This window comes from Trachypithecus francoisi, unplaced genomic scaffold (assembly GCF_009764315.1).
Source record: "Trachypithecus francoisi isolate TF-2019V2 unplaced genomic scaffold, Tfra_2.0 Lachesis_group12, whole genome shotgun sequence".
Lineage (NCBI taxonomy): Eukaryota > Metazoa > Chordata > Mammalia > Primates > Cercopithecidae > Trachypithecus > Trachypithecus francoisi.
The window spans coordinates 9,283,115-9,305,191 of NW_022681457.1; the positions used below are offsets into that span (position 1 = coordinate 9,283,115).

Here is a 22,077-nt window from a genome sequence, read left to right on the forward strand (position 1 = left end):
GGTGTGCACCTGTAGTTCCAGTTATTCAGGAGGCTGAGGCAGGAGGATTGCTTATGTCCAGGAGTTCGAGGCTGCAGTGAGCTATGATGGTGCTGCTGCACCCTAGCCTGGGTGACAGAGCAAAACCCTATCTCTAAAAACAAAAAACAAAAAAACAAACAAACAACAACAACAAAAACTATACCTCCCAGGGACCACAAAGACCCATTCATTGTAAGAATCCTGGCTCCCCAGACCTCGTCCTCTTTAGGGACCGTGAGTTCCGATCTACAGATCTTTTGTTGTTTAGGACCTAGAATTCTAGCCTTGTCCTCCTCCAACCAGGAGTCTCTAGGGCAGCCAGAAAGAGGAGTCCCGGGCCAGGTGCAGTGGCTCACGCCTGTAATCCCAGCACTTTGGGGGGCCAGGACGGGCAGATCACAAGGTCAGGAGTTTGAGACTAGCCTGGCCAACATAGTGAAACCCCATCTCTACTAAAAATACAAAAATTAGCTGGGCATATTGGCATGTGCCTGTAGTCCCAGCTACTCAGGAGGCTGAGGCAGGAGAATCACTTGAACCCAGGAGGCAGAGGTTGTGGTGAGCCAAGATCGTGCCACTGCACTCCAGCCTGGGCAACAGAGCGAGACTCCATTTCAAAAAAAAAAAGAAGAGAAAAGAAAGAGGAATCCCAGACAGACATCCACCCACCCCCCTTTCCCAACACCCCTGGAGTAGTACGGCTTGTAATCCTTGGGCTAGGCCTTGCACCCCCAACCTGGGGTCTCCCCTCTATCCATCCTGCCCCCACCCCCACCCCCACAGCCTCTCTAGAGCTTAGGAGCCTCTCATCCAGGCCCGTCTGTTTCTCTTCCCCCCAGGTCGGGAGAAAGGTCGCTGTGTGGCCTCAGAATATTTTCTTGAACCAGAGATCAACTTGGTGACGGAAAACACGGAGAATATTTTGAGTGAGGGGATGTGGGGGTGCTTAGGCACAAGAGAGCAAGATCACAGTCGAGTCCTGGAGTCCTGGGAGGGGGCAGGACTAGGGAAATGGTGGGGTCCAAGGGAAGGAGGGGAGGCTTGAAAGAAGGCAGAATGAGTCAGGCGTGGTGGCTCACACCTGTAATCCCAGCACTTTGGGAGGTTGAGGCAGGTGGATCATCTGAGTTCAGGAGTTCGAGACCAGCCTGGACAACATGGTGAAACCTTGTCTCTACTAAAAATACAAAGATTAGCTGGGCGTGGTGGCGCGCGCCTGTAGTCCCAGCTACTCAGGAGGCTGAGGCAGAAGAATTGCTTGAATCTGGGAGATGGAGCTTGCAGTGAGCCGAGATTTCGCCACTGCACTCCAGCCTGGACAACAGAGTGAGAAAAAAAAAAAAAAAAAGGAAGAAAGAAAGAAGGCAAGGCAGAGTGGTTAGGTAAGGAGAAAGGGCAAGGTTGAAAGGGTGAGGTCCGGTTGGTGAGGAGCAGTTAATCAGAAAGGGGGCGGAGTTAAGCCCAAGGAGGTGTGGCCTGTGTGAGGGGGCGTGGCAGGCCTGTGTCTGCCGAGGAAATATCAGGGGAAGGGGAGGAGTCAGTGGGGAAAGGGAGGAGCCAAACAAAAAGGCAGAGGTGGTGACGGCAGAGGTCAAGGAATGGGGAAGTGTCCCACTGGAGATTCCCTCCTCACCCCTGTCTCTCCCCATCCCCTCCCCAGAGACAGTGCGCACGGCTACCCCCTTCCCCATGGTCAGCCTCTTTCTCGTGTTCACGGCCTTCGTCATCAGCAACATCGGCCACATCCGCCCGCAGAGGACCATTCTGGCTTTCGTCTCTGGCATCTTCTTCATACTATCGGGTGAGCCTAAGGACTTGTGGGCTGGGGGACCATTTCTAGTTCCAGGGACCTGTGGTTCCTTTTCCACTTAGCCACTTCCTTGCTGTGTGGCCTGGGAGAAGTTACAGAGCCTCTCTGAGCACCACTTTCCTTCTATGTGCAATGGAAATAGCAGTGCCCACTGCAAAGCGTCCTTTAGAGGACCACATTATAGCGAGGGCTAATTGGGTGCTAATTAGGTACCAGGCTCTGTTCTGATACTCACAACAACCTTGTGAGGTAAATCCTATTAATAGCCCATTTTACAGATATGGAAACAGACACTCAGAGGGATGAAGTCATTTGCTCAGGGCCATACAACTAGTGAGAGGCAGAGCTGGGAGTGAAACTCACGCAATTCGCCTCCGGAGGCTGTATTTTTAACCACTGCTGATAAACTGCAATTAACAGTTTAAAAGACTCCTTATTTTCTGTGCAATATTTTATTTTAAATTTTTTCAAATAAATGGAAAAGTCCAAAGAATTTTATAGCGAACACCCATGTAGCCACCACTTAGAGTCAAACATTAACAGATCACTAGACTTGCATGATCTTGTGTCTGTCCATCTGTCTATATGTCCAACCATCCATCAATCTACCTTATTGTCTAGAAGCATTTCAGAGTAACTTTCAAGCATCAGTACACTTCACCCTACTTACATCATCATACATGTGATTAGCTAGAGTTCAATATTTGTTTATGGTTATTTTTTTTTTCTTCTTTTGAGGCACAAGCCTCTTTTGCATATGTGAAATCACACCCATCTCCTAACATCACTACCTAGGAGTTATTATTAGCACTCACTTGATAAAACGGGGGTTCCAACGCCCAGAATTGCAGAGACTTGCCCAAGATACCAACATAAACTATTTCCAGAGGACTTGAGTTCAGAGTTCCCGTCCAGAGTTCCAGTAAAGCCTTCTTTTTTCTTTCTTCCTTTTTTTTTTGAGACAGAGTTTCGCTCTTGTTGCCCAGGCTGGAGTGCAGTGGCATGATCTGCACTCACCACAACCTCTGCCTCCTGGGTTCAAGCAATTCTCCTGCCTCAGCCTCCCAAGTAGCTGGGATTACAGGCACGCACCACCACACCCGGCTAATTTTCTATTTTTTTTAGTAGAGACGGGGTTTCTTCATGTTAGTCAGGCTGTCTTGAACTCCCGACTGCAGATGATCTGCTCGCCTCGGCCTCCCAAAGTGCTGGGATTACAGGCGTGAGCCACTGTGGCTGGCCTTTCTTTCTTTCTTTCTTTCTTTTTTTTTTTTATTTGAGACGGAGTCTCCCTCTGTTGCCCAGGCTGGAGCCCAGTAGCGTGATCTCGACCCATTGCAACCTCTGCCTCCCAGGTTCAAGTGATTCTCCTGTCTCAGCTTCCCGAATAGCTGGGATTACAGGCGTGCGCCACCACGCCCAGCTAATTTTTGTATTTTTAGTAGAGACAGGGTTTTGCCAGTTGGTCAGGCTGGTCTTGAACTCCAGGCCTCAAGTGATCCTCCTGCCTTAGCCTCCCAAAGTGCTGGAATTACAGGCATGAGCCACCATGCCTGGCCTAAAACCTTTTTCTTGAGTGTTAATCTCCTCCAGATTTCAACTGAGTCCAATCCAATTCAGTCCAATTCAGCTAAAATCAGCCCAAATCAACTCAGCTCGAGTACATTTAACTCCATCCATCCAACCCAGCTAACCCCAATTTATTGTGACTCAATTCTTCAGTTCAATTCAAATGAATTCAACATAATTTAGTTAAACTCAAATCAGATCCTTGTAATTCAGTTGATGGTTTATGAACAAACCCCACTGCATGTCTCGTCTCCATTCTGTCCCCTGGGGCCGGCCCTCAACCCTCTTTTCAGTGGCTGTGCAAATAGTTGAAAAGGGATTCTCCAACTAAGCAACTGAGATCCAAAGTGCCTGATCCAGTATCCCCTCCTCCAGTCTCTGCTCCTCACCCAGCCTCCTCTGGGTTTAACCTCCCCCATGCCTTCAACCTAACCTAAAGAGACCTTTTCCAGGGAAGGCAGGGTGCAACCTCTGTGCAAACTTGAATCACAGCATGTGGAGCCAGACACTGAGCTAAAATAAGACGTGGAGAATATCACGATCCTAGGGTGTCAGAGCGGAAAGGTCTCATCATTTTTCAAATGGGAAATTAGTGGCCTAGAGAGAAAAAGTGGGGCAAGAGTAGATAGCATGGGGATTTTTATTCAACCCGTCAAAATCATTGTAAGGAAAGTCCCATTGTTTGCGGTTCACAGGAACGGAAACGGGCTTGAAGAGGCGACATAGCTCGTCAATGGCAGAACTGGGATTGGAATCTAGGGTATTCTGATTCCTAAATCCATGCTTATACCACCCACTGCACCAGGAACTGACAGCCCAAGGTCACGCTGAGGATCAGTGGTGCAGGCAGGCTGGAAGTCACGTCTCTAGGGTAACAACAGAGTAATTTGGAAGAGATTGAATCCAACTGCCTGAATTCCTTCCTAGCATTCATTTCACAGGCTATGACCTATGCACTCCACCCCAAGGTATCCAGGCATGTGCTGCCAAGCTTGTGGGCTGTAGTGGCTGAAGGCCACGTGTTGTGAACCTAGAAAGAACTGGGTTCAAATCTTGCCTCTACCACTTACTCACGGTTTGAACCAAAGCCTTCTTTTGTGGAGTTATTGAGGGGACAAATCTCGGTCAGTGGTTGGCAAGCTTTTTCCACTTAGGGCCCGATAGCAAATACTTTAGGCTATGTGAGCCATAGGTTCTCCGATGCAACTATTCAGCTCTGCTGGGAGGCAACTTGGCCACTGTACTGCAAAAGCTGCCAGGTTAAGCAAATGGGAGTGGCTATGTTCCAGTGACTACTCGTGGACTCTGAAATTTCAGTTCAATGTAATTTTCATGTGCATGAAACATTCTTCTTCTTTTGATTTTTTAAGTCAAATTTTTAAATTTAATTTATTTAAATTTTTGTTTTTTTAAATCAAAGGAAGAATAATAGGTAAAAATCATGCTTAGCTCACAAACCATACAAAAGCAGACAGTGGGCCAGGTCGTCATTTGCCAACCCCTGATTTAGATCATGAATGTAAAGCATCTGACCCAGCGCCTGACTGTAACAATAAGTGCTCAACACTTGTTGTTTTAAGTAAATAAATAAACATAGTAATAATAGTAGTAGTACTAGCGGTGGTGGTGGTGGTGGTGGTGGTGGTGATAGTAGTAATAGTGCTAGTAGTAACAACCAACTTTTTAAATTTTTTATTTATTTATTTTTTTGAGACAGAGTCTCGCTCTGTTGCCCAGGCTGGAGTGCAGTGGCCGGATCTCAGCTCACTGCAAGCTCTGCCTCCCGGGTTTACGCCATTCTCCTGCCTCAGCCTCCCGAGTAGCTGGGACTACAGGCGCCCGCCACCTCGCCCAGCTAGTTTTTTGTATTTTTTAGTAGAGATGGGGTTTCACCGTGTTAGCCAGGATGGTCTCGATCTCCTGACCTCGTGATCCACCCGTCTCGGCCTCCCAAAGTGCTGGGATTACAGGCTTGAGCCACCGCGCCCGGCACAACCAACTTTTTAATTTTTTTTTTTTTTTTTTTTTGAGATGGAGTCTTGCTCTGTCGCCCAGGCTTGAGTGCAGTGGCCGGATCTCAGCTCACTGCAAGCTCCGCCTCACGGGTTTATGCCATTCTCCTGCCTTAGCCTCCCGAGTAGCTGGCACTACAGGCGCCCGCCACCTCGCCTGGCTAGTTTTTTGCATTTTTTAGTAGAGACGGGGTTTCACCGTGTTAGCCAGGATGGTCTCGATCTCCTGACCTTGTGATCCGCCACCTCGGCCTCCCAAAGTACTGGGATTACAGGCATGAGCCACCGTGCCCGGCCTAACTTTTAAATTTTTATTTTACTTTTTTATTTTTTATTTTTTTGAGATGGAGTTTCGCTCTTGTCGCCCAGGTTGGAGTGCAGTGGTGCAATCTCAGCTCATTGCAACCTCTGCATCCCAGGTTCAAGCGATTCTCCTGCCTCAGCCTCCCGAGTGGCTGGGATTAGAGGCATGTGCCACCACACCCAGCTAATTTTTTGTATTTTTAGTAGAGATGGGGTTTCACCGTGTTAGCCAGGATAGTCTTGAACTCCTGACCTCAGGTCACCCTCAGCCTCCCAAAGTGCTGGAACTGCAGGCTGAGCCACCGCACTTTGCCCTTATTTTTATTTTTTAATTTTTTTCCCTTCTGGCCAAATGTCAGCTCACAACAACCAACTTTTTTGGGGGTCCAGACAGTTCTAGGAGCTTTATACATATTAAGGTATTTATTTTTATTCACCCTGTAAGGCAGGTGCCATTAACATCCCCATTTTACCATTGGGAAAACAGAAGCATGCAGAGGTTACGTTGTTCCATAAGGCAAGCAATATTCCAACCCCGGCTCCTCACCGTGGATTATGCTGCCCACTAAGGTTAAAAGCATAAAAAAGGAGGAGATTTAAAATGAGAGGTTAAGGACGGAAATAGTACCAATGCCTTGGGACTTGGAATGGAATAGCCTGGTGTGACTGCCTCCTGTTCCCAATGAGGAAACCAGGGCTCAGAGAGAGAAAGACAGGGATTGCCTCAGGCCTGGTCATTGGTGGAGTTTCCCCAGGTCTGGTCATTGGTGGAGCTGCCCCAGGCTGGTCATTGGTGGAGCTGCCCCAGGCTGGTCACTGGTGGAGCTGCCCCAGGCTGGTCATTGGTGGAGCTGCCCCAGGCCTGGTCATTGGTGGAGTTGTCCTCAGGCCTGGTCATTGGTGAAGTTGCCCCAGGTCTGGTCATTGGTGGAGTTGCCCGAGTCTGGTCATTGGTGGAGTTGCCCCAGGCTGGTCATTGGTGGAGTTGTCCTCAGGTCTGGTCATTGGTGGAGCTGCCCCAGGCTGGTCATTCGTGGAGCCGCCCCAGGCCTGGTCATTGATGGAGTTGTCCTCAGGCCTGGTCATTGGTGGAGTTGCCCCAGGTCTCGTCATTGGTGGAGTTGTCCTCAGGTCTGGTCATTGGTGGAGCTGCCCCAGGCTGGTCATTGGTGGAGCTGCCCCAGGCCTGGTCATTGATGGAGTTGTCCTCAGGCCTGGTCATTGGTGGAGCTGCCCCAGGTCTGGTCATTGGTGGAGTTGCCCCAGGCCTGGTCATTGGTGGAGCTGCCCCAGGCTGGTCATTGGTGGAGTTGCCCCAGGCTTGGTCATTGGTGGAGCTGCCCCAGGTCTGGTCATTGGTGGAGTTTCCCCAGGCCTGGTCATTGGTGGAGTTTCCCCAGGTCTGGTCATTGGTGGAGCTGACCTAGGCCTGGTCATTAGTGGAGTTTCCCCAGGTCTGGTCATTGGTGGAGCTGCCTGAGTCTGGTCATTGGTGGAGTTGCCCCAGGTCTGGTCATTGGTGGAGCTGTCCTGGGCTGGTCATTGGTGGAGCTGCCCCAGGTCTGGTCATTGGTGGAGTTGCCCCAGGTCTGGTCATTGGTGGAGTTTCCCCAGGTCTGGTCATTGGTGGAGCTGCCTGAGTCTGGTCATTGGTGGAGTTGCCCCAGGTCTGGTCATTGGTGGAGCTGCCTGAGTCTGGTCATTGGTGGAGTTGCCCCAGGTCTGGTCATTGGTGGAGCTGCCCTGGGCTGGTCATTGGTGGAGCTGCCCCAGGTCTGGTCATTGGTGGAGTTGCCCCAGTTCTGGTCATTGGTGGAGCTGCCTGAGTCTGGTCATTGGTGGAGTTGCCCCAGGTCTGGTCATTGGTGGAGTTTCCCCAGGTCTGGTCAGTGGTGGAGCTGCCTGAGTCTGGTCATTGGTGGAGTTGCCCCAGGCTGGTCATTGGTGGAGCTGCCTGAGTCTGGTCATTGGTGGAGCTGCCCCAGGTCTGGTCATTGGTGGAGTTGCCCGAGTCTGGTCATTGGTGCAGTTGTCCCAGCTCTGGTCATTGGTGGAGTTGCCCCAGGCTGGTCATTGGTGGAGTTGCCCGAGTCTGGTCATTGGTGCAGTTGTCCCAGCTCTGGTCATTGGTGGAGCTGGCATTCAATTCTAGAGAAACCAGTGGAAGGACTAGGGCAGGAGGGATAGGGTCACAGCTGGCCATTAAATGTCTCACAGGGACCTGTGCTGGGGATGGACTAGAGGGAAAGAGACTGGAAATGTACAAACTGAGGAGGCTTGTGTAGTGGCTCAGGCCGTAGCAGACAAGGTCTGTGCTGGGGCTGGAGATGTGAGGAAAAGGCAATTGGATGGCCATGTGAGAGAGAGATATTGATGGAAGAATCAATAGAATCAGATGACTGACTGCATGTGGTTGGTAGAAGTGGGAGGAAGCTAGACAGGCATTGATTTTTTTCCAGGTCATAAGAGGCATGTGCATGCGTGTCCCCCATTAGCCCCTGATCGTTAAACATGATCTGTGCATATGTTAATTCATTCAGTCTTCAAATATCCTGTATACCAGGCCCTGTCCTTGGCACAAAAGACACAATTAAATCCTCATGTATAACTCAGATGCACTCACTCACAGAACAGCTCTTGACTACCTGTCAGTCAAAGCTTTTCACACTTTTTCTTAAATTCCTTCAATAGATTCCCATCACACTTAGAATACACCCAAATGCCTCAGTCTGGCCTCCAAGGTCTTCTATGATTTGGCTACTGCTCAGATCTCTGACCTCATCTCCTCACACACTAGCACTCTCCGCATTGCTTATAAGTTCAGCCACATTGGCCTCATTCTTCTCCTTGAAAATGCTAATCACAGCCTCACCTCAGGACTTGGTACACTCATTATTCTTCCCTGCTTGGAAGTCCCTTCCCCACCTCCAACTCCATCTGACCCTGATTCTCAGAAGCCTCAAACTTTTTTCTCTTCAGAGTTGCTTTCTCTGACAACAGCACCTAGTGTTCCCTTACCCGGGCTGTACTATCACATGCTTTATTTATTTTTTAATAGCATTTATTGCTACTGTTGTGACACTTGTTTTCTGTCTTTTTGTACAAGAATGTAATCTTCAAAAGGGCTGAGATAGGCCAGGCATGGTGGCTCACACCTGTAATCCCAGCACTTTGGGAGGCCAAGGTGGGTGGATCATTTGAGGTCAGGAGTTCGAGACCAGCCTGGCCAACATGATGAAACCCTATCTCTACTAAAAATACAAAAATTGGCTGGCCATGGTCGTGGGCCCCTGTAGTCCCAGCTACTTGGGAGGCTGAGGCAGGAGAATCACTTGAACCTGGAAGATGAAGGCTGCAGTGAGTGGAAATCATGCCGCTGCACTCTAGTTTGGTTTACAGAGCAAGACTCTGTCTCAGAAAAAAGAAGAGTGAGGGGGATGCTGAGACCTTTTCTTTCCTTTCTTCTTTTCTTTTCTTTTCTTTTTTTTGAGACAGAGTCTCGCTTTGTTACCCAGGCTGGAGTACAGTGGCGCGATCTCCTGCCTTAGCCTCTCGTGTAGCTGGGATTACAGGAGCCCGCCACCATGCCTGGCTAATTTTTGTATATTTAGTAGAGACGGGGTGTCGCCATGTTGGCCAGGTTGGTCTCAAATTCCTGACCTCAAGTGATCCACCCACCTCAGCCTCCCAAAGTTCTGGGATTACAGGCATGAGCCACTGCGGCCCAGCGGGCTGAGACCTTTTCAAACATGTTCTTGTTTGTATCTTGGAGCCTAGAAGTGTTGTTTGTATGAAGTGCAAACTGAACTATTTCCAGAATGAGTGAGGGCAGAATGGATGAGTGACAGTCCTGGGTATTCTGAGAAAAGGGATGATGCATTAACCTGACATAGTAGGGTGCTGTGGGGAGGGTGAGAGAGACCAGGGAGGGCTTCCAAGAAAAGGTGACAGCTAAGTTGATGCCGAAAGGGTCAGGGGGAAATTTTCAAGTCCAGAAAGAAAGGAGCCTGGTTTGGAGACGGAATTCACAGCATGCGATAAGGCCCTCGAGAGGAGCTAGGACAGGCCAGGCACCGTGGCTCATCATGCCTGTAATCCCAGAACACTGGGAGGCCAACGCAGGCAGGTCACCTGAGGTTAGGAGTTCGAGACCAGCCTGGTCAACGTGGTGAAATCCCGTCTCTACTAAAAACACAAAAATTAGCCAGGCGTGGTGGCAGGCGCCTGTAATCCCAGCTACTTGGGAGACTGAGACAGGAGAATCGCTTGAACCTGGGAAGCGGAGGTTGCAGTGAGCCGAGATTGCACCATTGCACTCCAGCCTGGGAAAACAAACGAACACACACACACACACACACACACACACACACACACCACACACACACACGCGAAAGAAAGAAAGCAGGCAGCTAAGACAGAGGTCGACGCCAGCGCACCTGTCCATGGTCCTGAAACCCAGTTGCTTTCAAGCCAGGATGGTTCTATTCAGCTTGGAATGTAGGTGACTCTTGCCTGCTGTGCTTTAAGAATTACAAAGCAGATGAAGTTGAGGGGGTGGGAAGAGAGTAAGAGAGTTGGATTGCAGAGATAGAAAGGGGGAAGGGAGGGAGAAAAAGAGAAAGGAAAAAAAAGGTTATTTTTGGAGAACCAGGGCTAATGCAAAATGGCCAGAAAAAAAAAGGAATGATAAGAATGACTTACTACAGGGCCGGGTGCGGTGGCTCAAGCCTGTAATCCCAGCACTTTGGGAGGCCGAGACGGGTGGATCATGAGGTCAGGAGATCGAGACCATCCTGGCTAACACGGTGAAACCCCGTCTCTACTAAAAAATACAAAAAAAACTAGCCGGGCGAGGTGGCAGGCGCCTGTAGTCCCAGCTACCCCGGAGGCTGAGGCAGGAGAATGGCGTGAACCCGGGAGGTGGAGCTTGCAGTGAGCTGAGATCCGGCCACTGCACTCCAGCCTGGGCGACAGAGCAAGACTCCGTCTCAAAAAAAAGAAAAAAAAAAAAAAAAGAATGACTTACTACAAAGAAAAGAGAAAACAAAATATTTTCCTCAGTGGAAATATTTCTTTCTTTCCCATCAGACCCTGGTCTTGACTCTGCTTATAGAGACTGGTATTTATTTATTTATTTATTTATTTATTTATTTATTGAGGCAGGGGAAATCTGCCTCTTGGTCTGTTGCCCAGGCTGGAGTGCAATGGCACAATGTTGGCTCACTGCTACCTTCACCTCTTGGGTTCAAGCGATTCTCATGCCTCAGCCTCCCGAGTAGTTGGGATTACAGTTGTGCACCACCACACCTGGCTAATTTTTTTCGTAGTTTTGTAGAGATGGGGTTTCACCATGTTGGCCAGGCTGGTCTTAAACTCCTGACCTCAAGGGATCTGCCCACCTCAGCCTCCCAAAGTGCTGAGATTACAGGCATGAGCCACCGCACCTGGCAGAATGTTTGTTATTTAGAGCTGTAACATGAAACTTGGGCCTTAAGTCTGGGGTTGGAGTGAACTATGAGGCAGGTGTTGTCAGCAGGAACAAGATCACAGACAGCCTGGAACGGCAGGCTGAGTTGTTTCTCCTGAGGACAATGAGGAACCAGGGAAGAGTTCTGAGCCTGGAGGGAGAGAGTCTGCTTTGGATTTCAGAAAGGGAGATGAGGATTTTGGAACAATGGTACAAACATGCAGAATAAGGCCTGAAGGCCGGGCACGGTAGCTCACGCCTGTAATCCCAGCACTTTGGGAGGCCAAGGTTGGCGGATCATGAAATCAGGGGTTCAAAACCAGCCTGGCCAACATGGTGAAACCCCATCTCCACTAAAAATACAAAAATTAGCCGGGTGTGGTGGCACATGTCTGTAATCTCAGCTACTCAGGAGGTTGAGGCAGGAGAATCACTTGAACCCAGGAGGCAGAGGTTGCAGTGAGCTGAGATGGCGCCATTACACCACTCCAACCTGGGTGACACAGTGAGACTCCATCTAAAAAAAAAAGAGAGAGAGAGAATAAGGTCTGATCTGGGGCAGGGGACTTGGGGAGGCAAAAAGGGGGTTAGATTTATGAGGAATTCAGGAAGTAAAACAGACATAATTTGATTGTCCTTCAGTGACCATCCCTGATGATGAGAGAGAAAAAGGGGGAGAGAGAGAGGAAAAGAGGAATGAAGCTGATTCCCCTGCATTTGCGTTAGGCACTGCAGTGAGTGTGACTTCTGGGCTTCCTTCAATCTTCCTTTCCTATAAACCTGCTCATATTTCAAGACCAATCTCGGTGCGTTTTCACCATGTAATGCTTCATGATCACTCTCTTTTTTTTTTGTTTCTATTTTTTGAGATGGAGTCTCACTCTGTCACCCAGGCTGGAGTGCAGTAGCATAATCTCAGCTCACTGCAACCTCTACCTCCCAGCTTCAAGCGATTCTCCTGCCTCAGCCTCCTGAGTAGCTGGGATTACAGGAGCCCGCCACCACGCCTGGCTAATTTTTGTATTTTTAGTAGAGACAGGGTTTCACCATGTTGGCCAGGCTGGTCTCAAGTGATCCGCCCTCCTTGGCCTCCCAAAGTGCTGGGATGCCAGGCCTGAACCACCACATCTGGCCTATAATCACTCGCTTACTGCATCTCAACATTGTGGAATACTAGAAGCTGAAAGTGTTATGGAAGTTCAGATCAAGGAAGAGTTAATTATTGGAAGGGATAGAGGAATGGTGGGAAATAGAGTGAATGAGCTTTTCTAGATGTTCCAGCTGCATGGCAAGTATATGCATTCATTCAAACAGTATTGACTAGTTGCTGGAGAATAATAAAGAACAAGGTGGATTCGTTTCTAGCATCATGGAGTTCCTAGCATCCAACTGGGGATGGAGGAGTTGTCTAATAAAAAAGTAACAAATAGATAACATAATGTTAGATGGTGCTACATGCTACAAAAAAAAAAAAAAAAAGCAAGTTAGGAGAAGGAGAGTGATGGGGAGGGGTTATGATATTATCCCACCGACCTGAATGTTTTTCTCTCTATCTCTCTATCTTTTTTTTTTTTTTTTTTGAGACAGAGTCTCACTCTGTCACCCAGGCAGGAGTGCAAAGGCGCCATCACTGCTCACTGCAACCTCCACCTCCTGGGTTCAAGCGATTCTCCTGCCTCAACCTCCCGAGTACCTAGGACTACAGGTGGGCACCACCACACCTGGCTAATTTTTTTTTTTTTGAGACGGAGTCTCACTCTGTTGCCCAGGCTGGAGTGCAGTGGCTCAATCTCAACTCACTGCAACCTCTGCCTCCCAGGTGCACAAGATATTTCCTACCTCAGCCTCCCGAGTAGCTGGGATTACAGGTGCCCGCCACCATGCCCCATTAATTTTCTGTATTTTTAGTAGAGACGGGGTTTCATTGTGTTAGCCAGGATGGTCTCGAACTCCTGACCTCGTGATCTGCCTACCTAGGCCTCCCAAAGTGCTGAAATTATAGGCCTGAGCCACCACACCCAGCCAATTTTTGTATTTTTAGTAGAGATAGGGTTTCACCGTGTTGACCAGGCTGGTCTTGAACTCCTGACCTCAGGTGATCTTCCCTCCTCAGCCACCCAAAGTGCTGGGATTACAGGTATGAGCCACTGTGCCCGGCACCACCTCACTTTTTAAACACACCCCACACAGATTTTTTTGGCTTTAGCATTTGAAAGTAAATTGCAGATATGTTGATAGTTCATCTCTAAAATTAAGTGTTAGTATGCGTCCTTTAAGGGTCAGGTGGTGTGGCCTCATTTTGGGAGGCCGAGGTGGGCAGATCCCTCGAGCTCAGGAGTTCAAAACCAGCCTGGGCAACGTGGCAAAATCCCGTCTCTCCAAAAAATACAAAAGTCAGCTGGGCATGGGGTATGCGCCTGCAGTCCCAGCTACACGGGAGGGTGAGCTGGGAGGATGGCTTGAGCCCAGGAGGTGGAGGTTGCCATAAGCTGAGATAATGCTACTACACTCCAGCCTGGGCAACAGAGCCAGATCTTGTCTCTAAATAAATAGAAGAATAATGACATTCTTCTACATAACTACAACAACATTATCAGACCTAGAAATTGTATAATTCCATAATATAATTTAATACATTTTTAAACTGTCTGGCTATTTCAAGAATGTCTTTTATAACTCTTTCCCCAGAACCAGGATTCAATCTAGGTCCATGCGTGACATTTAGTTAATAAGTCTCTTGGCTGGGCGCAGTGGCTCACGCCTATAATCCCAGCACTTTGGGAGGCCGAGCTGGGCGGATCATTTGAGGTCAGGTGTTTGAAACCAGTCTGACCAACATGGTGAAACCCTGTCTCTATTAAAATACAAAAAAGTTAGCTGGGCGTGGTGGTGGGTGCCTGTAATCCCGGCTACTCAGGAAGCTGAGGCAGGAGAAAGGCTTGAACTCGGGAGGCGGAGGTTGCAGCGAGCTAAGATCACACCACTGCATCCAGCCTAGGTGACAGAGTAAAACTCTGTCTAAAAAAAAAAAAAAAAAACCTAATTCCACTACTATTTGTTTTTACAATATTGACTTTTTTTTTTTTTTTTTTTTTTTTTGAGACGGAGTCTCGTTCTGTCGCCCAGGCTGGTGTGCAGTGGCCCGACCTTGGCTCACTGCAAGCTCTGCCTCCCGGATTCATGCCATTCTCCTGCCTCAGCCTCCTGAATAGCTGGGACTACAGGCGCCCGCCACTACGCCCGGCTAATTTTTTTTTTTTTTGTATTTTTAGTAGAGACGGGGTTTCACCGTGTTAGCCAGGATGGTCTCGATCTGCTGACCTCCTGATCCGCCTGCCTGGGACTCCCAAAGTGCTGGGATTACAGGCGTGAGCCACTGCACCCGGCCAACACTGACTTTTTAAATATTTCTCATTATTAAAATATTTTTTAAAAGCCAAGCACAGTGGCTCGAGCCTGTAGTATTAGCTCCTCTGGAGACTGAGGTGGAAGAATCACTTTGAACCCTGGAGATGGAGGCTATGCTGAGCTATGATGGTGCCACTGCACTCCAGCCTGGGCAACAGAATAAGACCCTGTATGAAAAAAATAAATAAATAAAAATTGAAATAAAATAGAGAAAGAATAGTATAATGAAATTCATGGATCCTGTACTCAGTTTCAACAATTACCAACATATGGCAAATCTGTTTTTAGTCATATTGCCATGTCCTCTTCTGCATTTCACTACATTATTTTAAAGTCAGTCTCAGACATCATTTTATTCACAGATATTTCAGTATCTCTGAGTTATAAGTAGTCTTTTATTTACTATACCACAATGCCATGATCAAGCCGAAGCAAATAAGAATATTCACTTCCTATTATATCTAGTTAATGCTCACTCTTCCCTACTGGCCTCATAAATGCCTTTTCATAGTTCATTTGTTGCAAATCAGATCCAAGTTCTACATGTACATTGAGTTGGTAGATCTCTGAAGCCTCTTTCAACCGAAAACGGTCCCTCTCCTATTTTTTTCTTGCCATTAATTTTTTTGAGAAATTTGGATTTTTGTTGTGTGGAATTCCCACATTGCAGAGTTTTCCAATGGAATCCTCTGTTGTGGTTTAATATGTTCATCTCTTCCGATGTTTTATTTCTTTTCTCTCTCTCTCTCTTTTTTTTTTTTTTTTTTGAGACGGAGTTCCGATCTTGTCGCCCAGGCTGAAATGCAATGGTGCAATCTCAGATCACCGCAACCTCCGCCTCCCAGGTTAAAGCGATTCTCTGGCCACAGCCTCCCGAGTAGCTGGGTTTACAGGCACCTGCCATCACACCCGGCTAATTTTTGTATTTTTAGTAGGGACGGGGTTTTGCCATGTTGGCCAGGCTGATCTCAAACTCCTGACCTCAGGTGATCTACCCACCTCAGCCTCCCAAAGTGCTGGGATTACAGGCATGACTCACTGAGTCCGGCCTTTTCTTTTTTTGATACAGTCTCACTCTGTCGCCCAGGCTGGAGTGCAGTGGCTCAACCTTGGCTCACTGTAACCTCTACCTCCTGGGTTCAAGTGATTCTCCAGCCTCAGCCTCCTGAGTAGCTGGGATTACAGGTGCCCACCCCCACGCCTGGCTAATTTTTTTTTTTTTTTAGATGGACTGTCACTCTATTGCCAGGCTGGAGTGCAGTGGTGAGGTCTCAGCTCACTGCAACCTCTGCCTCCCAGGTTCATGCAATTCTCCTGCCTTAGCCTCCCAAGTAGCTGGGACTATAGGTGCCCAACACCACACCTAACTAATTTTTGCATTTTTAATAGAGAGGGGGGTTCATCATGTTTTGGACAGGCTGGTCTCAAACTCCTCAGGTGATCTGCCCGCCTCAGCCTCCCAAAGTGCTGAGATTACAGGTGTGAACCAATGCACCAGCCTATTCCTGTGTTTTCTTGTAAGCCAAGATCTAAAGGAAGCTTAGATGGATGCAGGTTTGATTTTTTTTTTTTTTGGCAAGAACACTTTACAGATAGGTGGTGCTATTCACATCCTGTTGTGTCTATTACATCAGGAGACACGGAATGTCTGATTGTCTCTTTTTTTGAGATATTAGAGTTGATCACTGGTTTGAGTGTCATTAGCTTGGTCCATGTCATCGTTTTCTGAAGACTGAGGGACAGGGTATCCTGGTGAATGTCCTGCATCTTGGATTTATTGTTTAATTCATTTTATTTTTATTTTTATTTATTTATTTATTTTTGATACAGAGTCTCGCTCTGTCACCCAGGCTAGAGGGCAATGGCGCGATCTCAGCTCATTGCAAACTCCGCCTCCTGGGTTCAAGCAATTCTTGTGCCTCAGCCCCCCGAGTAGCTGGGATTACAGGCCTGCACCACCACGCCCAGTTAATTTTGTATTTTTAGTAGAGGTGGGGTTTCTCCATGTTAGTCAGGCTGGTCTCGAAGTCCCGACCTCAGGTGATCCGCCCGCCTCGGCCTCCCAAAGTGCTGGGATGACAGTCGTCAGCCACTGCTTCCAGCCGCATCTTGAATTTATTTGTTTCTTCATGGTAACATTTCATTTGTTCCTCTTTCCTTGTATTTTCTATAACCTGGAAGTTCTGTCTAGACTAGAGGCTCAATAACATTCACGTTAAACATCATGGGCAAGAAAAGCCAGAGGTGCCGCCGTGTACTTTGTATCCCATTACTCCAGGGAGCAAATAATGTCAGGTTGTCACACTGTGAGTGGTACCAGCTCGAACCCTTGGTAAAAGTGGTGTCCATCAGAGCTCCCCGTGGAAAAGGTACGTTTTTCTTTTTACAATGTAAAAGCAAGGCCAGGCACAGTGGCTCACGCCTGTAATCCTAGCACTTTGGGATTCCGAGGCTAGAGGATTGTTTGAGCCTGAGAGTTTGAGACCAGCCTGGTCAACATATTGAGACCCTGTCTCTCCAAAAACAAAAAAAGGAAAACAAAACAAAAAAGTTAGCCAGGTGTGGTGGCACATACCTGTTGTCCCAGCTACTCCAGAGGCTGAGGCAGGAGGATTGCTTGAGGAGTTTGAGGCTGCAGTGAGCCATGATCATGCCATTGCACTCTAGCCTGGGTCATACAGCAAGACCTCATCTCAATAAATAAATAACGAAATGAAATGCTAGTGTGCAGGTAATACTTTAGCACTTTGAAAAAAAAAATCTCTGGTTTGGGATACTCATATTTTAAACTTTTTATTTTGGAAAAATTTTAACATTACAGAATGCTTGCAAAAATAATACAATGAACTCTTATATCCTTCACCTAGCCCAGTTTTTCAACAGTTTACCACATGTGCCTTTCTGTCTCTCTCTCGCTCCATATATGATCTATATACACATATATGTATACACATATTACATATACATATATACATATGTATACACATGTTATATATATACACACACAAATATATACATATGTGTGCACAAAAAATATATATATACACACATTGGTACAACCACTTGAATATAAGTTGCAAACACTTCACTAGTTCAGCAAGTATTCCCTAAGAACAAGGGCATCGTCTTACCTAACCACAGTACAATAATCAAATTCAGGAAGTTTAAGGTCTATAAAATACTATAGCTAATACCTAGTCCTATATTTAAATTTCACTGATGCGAAATTTTTTTTTTTTTTTGAGACAGTCTTGCTTTGTCACCCAGGCTGGAGCGCAGTGGCTCAATCTTGGTTCACTGCAACCTCTCCCTTCTGCCTCAGCCTCCCGAATAGCTGGAACTACAGGCTCATGCCACCAAGCCTGGCTAATTTTTGTGTTTTTAGTAGAGACAGGGTTTCACCATGTAGGTCAGGCTGGTCTCAAACTCCTGAGCTCAAGTGATCCACTTACCTCGGCCTCCCAAAATGCTGAGATTATAGGCATGAGCCACCACTCCTACTCTCCAATACTGTCTTTTTTTTTTTTTTTTGAATTGGAGTTTCACTCTTGTCATCCAGACTGGAGTGCAATGGCGCAATCTTGGCTCACTGCAACCTCAGCGCCTCCTGGGTTCAAGTGATTCTCCTGCCTCAGCCTCCAGAGTAGCCAGGATTACAGGCACCCACCACCACGCCCAGCTAATTTTTTTGTATCTTTAGTAGAGACGGGATTTCACCATGTTGGTCAGGCTGGTCTCGAACTCCTGACCTCAGGTGATCCATCTGCCTCGGCCTCCCAAAGTGCTGGGATTACATGTGTGAGCCACCACGCCCAGCCTTTTTGTTTTTTGTTTTGTTTTGTTTTGTTTTTGAGACAGTCTTGCTCTGTCATCCAGGCTGGACTGCAGTGTGCAATCTTGACTCATTGCAACCTCCACCTCCTGGGTTCAAGCGATTCTCCTGCCTCAGTCTCTCAAGTAGCTGGGACTACAGACAGGCATGCGCCATCACACCCGGCTAATTTTTGTATTTTTGGTAGAGACAGGGTTTCACCATGTTGGCCAGGCTGATCTCAAACTCCTGACCTCAAGTGATCCACCCACCTTGGCCTCCCAAAGTGCTGGGATTATAGGCGTGAACCACCATGCCCGGCCCAATGCTATCTTTTTAACTGTCACTTTTTCCTGATTCAGGATCCAATCTAAGATCACGCTTTGCATTTCCCTATTGTGTCTCTTTAGTCTCCTTTCATTTTTTTTTTTTAGTACGTGGAGGATACCATGTGAACCTTTCATTTTTTATGGAGCTCTGCTTCCTTTTTTTTTCTCTTTTTCAATCTTTCATGTTGATGTTTTTGAAGCGTGCAGCCAGTTGGGCTGTAGAGTGTCTCACTGTCCTCATGAGTGGATTCAGGTTACACATTCTCAGCAGGAACACGACATAAAGGAGGTAGTGGCTTGCTCAGCTCTCTTCTCCGGAGGCCCGTGGTGTCGGTCTGCCCTGTTGCTGGTGATGTTAACTTCGATCGCTTGGTTAAGGCAGTATCTGCCAGGTTCTTTCAGCATAAAGGAAGCTTTTTATCTCTGTAATAATTAATAGATCTGTGGGGAGTTTCTGTCATCCAGCGATGGAGCATCCACTCGTGACTCTTGCCTGAATCTAACATTACTACTAGGATTGCAGAATGGTGTTTTCTTCTAACTCTGTTATTCCACCTACATGGATAAATTGGTGTGCTACTGAAAAGAACTTTCTCTTTTTTCTTATTTTAAATATATCAGTGTGGACTCGTGTATTTTATCTTATTTTGTTTGTAATTTAGTTTTTTTTTCTTTTTTTTTTGGAGACAGTCTCACTCTGTCACCCAGGCTGGAGTGCAGTGGTGCGATCTCGGCTCACTGCAAGCTCCGCCTCCCAGGTTCAAGCAATTCTTGTGCCTCAGCCTCCTGAGTAGCTGGGATTACAGGCATCCACCACCACGCCTGGCTAATTTTTGTATTTTTAGTAGAGACTAGGTTTCACCATGTTGGCCAGGCTGGTCTCAAACTCCTGACCTGAAGTGATCCGCCCACCTCAGCCTCCCAAAATGCTGAGATTATAGGCGTGAGCCATCGTGCCCGGCCTAACTTAATTTAATTTTTTGAGACAGTCTCGCTCTGTCACCCAGGCTGGAGTGCAGTGGTGCAATCATAGCTCACTGCAGCCTTGAACTCCTAGGCTGAAGGGATCCTCCCTCCTGAGCCTCCCAAGTAGCTAAGACAACAGGAACTAATTATTTATTTTTAGTAGAGATGGGGTCTCACTATGTTGTCCAGGCTAGTCTCGAGCTGCTGACCTCAAGTGATCTGCCCACCTTGGCCTCCCAAAGTGCTGAGATTCCAGGTGTGAGCCACTGTGCCCAGCCTCCATTCTTTTTCTTTTCTTTTCTTTTCTTTTTTTTGAGACAGAGTCTCGCTCTCTCCCAGGCTGGAGTGCAGTGGCGCAATCTCAGCTCACTGCAAGCTCCACCTCCCAGGTTCACGCCATTCTCCTGCCTCAGCTTCCCGAGTAGCTGGAACCACAGGCACCTGCCACCTCGCCCTGCTAATTTTCTGTATTTTTAGAGAAAATTAGAGTAGAGATGGGGTTTTTCACCGTGTTAGCCAGGACGATCTCGATCTCCCAACCTCGTGATCCAGCCGCCTCGGCCTCCCAAAGTGCTGGGATTACAGGCGTGAGCCACCGCGCCCGGCCTCCGTGTGTGATTTTGTTAGATGCTACTAAATCCCCTTTCACGTGGCGGCGCTGTTTGGCATTCCCACCAGCAATGCAGAAGAACGTCCATTCTCTCAGCCTCCCCAAAAGAGTGTGCTGTGAAGCTTTTAAACTTCTGACTACCTGGTTGATGAGAAGTGGTAGCTCGTCATATTTTTCATCTGCATTTCTCAAATTTTGAGTGAGGGAAATATACTTTTTTCAACAGGGAGATCATAAAAGACCCCTCCCCTCCCTCCCTCCCTCCCTCCTTCCCTCCTTCCCTCCCTCCTTCCTTCCTTCCTTCCTTCACGGAGTTTTGCTCTTGTTGCCCAGGCTGGAGTACAGTGGCACGATCTTGACTCACTGCAACCTCTGCTTCCCGGGTTCAAGCAATCCTCCTGCCTCTGCCTCCCCAGTAGCTGGGATTACAGGTGTGTGCCATCGCACCCGGCTAATTTTTGTATTTTTAGTAGAGACGAGGTTTCACCATGGTGGCCAGGCTGGTCTCAAACCCCTGGCCTCAAGTGATCCTTTCACCTGGGCCTCCCAAAGTGCTGGGATTACAGGTGTGAGCCACTGCGCCCCGTCTATAGAAGGTCTTTCTAAAGAGGCAACAAGTGAAGAGAGATCTAAGTGACAGAGACAGACATGGGGAAATCTGTGGGAAGAGCATTTGGGGTAGAAGGAACAGCAAGACCAAAGGCCCTGAGGCAGAAGTGAGCTTGAGGAGTGCAAAGAAGAAAAAGAAAGTTAGGTGTTCTAGGCTGAGTGTGGTGGCTCACGCTTGTAATCCCAGCACTTTGGGAGGCCAAGGTGGAAGAACTGCTTGAGCCCAGGAGTTCGAGACTAGCCTGGGCAACATGGGGAGACCCTGTCTCTACAAAAAAATACAAAAGTTAGCCAGGCATGGTGGTGCATGCCTGTTGTACCAGCTACTCATGAGGCTGAGGTGTGAGGATCGCTTGAGCCAGGGAGGTGGAGGCTGCAGTGAGCTATGATCGCACCAATGCACTCTTGCCTGGACAACAGAGCAAGACCCTGTCTCAAAAAGAAAAAAAAATAAGTAAAGAAACTTTGGTGGTCTAAGAAGAAGAAACAGGCCGGGCGCGGTGGCTCAAGCCTGTAATCCCAGCCCTTTGGGAGGCTGAGACGGGCAGATCACAAGGTCAGGAGATCGTGACTATCCTGGCTAACATGGTGAAACCCCGTCTCTACTTAAAATACAAAAAACTAGCCGGGCGAGGTGGCAGCGCCTGTAGTCCCAGCTACTCGGGAGGCTGAAGCAGGAGAATGGCGTGAACCCGGGAGGCGGAGCTTGCAGTGAGCTGAGATCCGGCCACTGCACTCCAGCCTGGCGACAGAGCGAGATTCCGTCTCAAAAAAAAAAAAAAAAAAAAAAAAGAAGAAGAAACAAGGAGAAACTGATCAGAGATGGTGTGGGCAGATACCAGATTGTTTATGTACTGTAGTCTAAAAGGTCAGCGAAGTTTTCTGTAAAAAGCCAAATAATAAATATCTTCAGCTTTATTGGCCACCCAGTCTCTCTTGCAACTGCTCAGCCTTGTGAGATGTAAGGCCAGGCACAGTGGCTCACACCTGTAATTCCAGCACTCTGGGAGATGAGGTGGGCAGATCACTTGAGAACAGGAGTTCAAGACCAGCCTGGGGAACATGGCAAAACCCTGTCTCTGCAAAAACTACAAAAAATTAGCCGGGCATGGTGGTGTGCACCTATAGTCCCAGCTACTAGGGAGGCTGAGGTGGGAGGATC

At 47.9% G+C, this 22,077-nt stretch overlaps 1 protein-coding gene across 2 annotated transcripts in view; it reads left to right on the forward strand.

The window, feature by feature from the left end:
• CACNG7 (calcium voltage-gated channel auxiliary subunit gamma 7) overlaps nt 1-22,077 on the forward strand; it is a 31,718-nt gene that overhangs the window by 4,807 nt on the left and 4,834 nt on the right. For both annotated transcript variants that reach the window (XM_033224407.1, XM_033224408.1), the window contains exons 3-4: nt 861-947; nt 1,682-1,822. In XM_033224407.1, the coding sequence (XP_033080298.1) occupies nt 861-947; nt 1,682-1,822 (228 nt within the window). The remainder of the gene's footprint in view (nt 1-860; nt 948-1,681; nt 1,823-22,077) is intronic.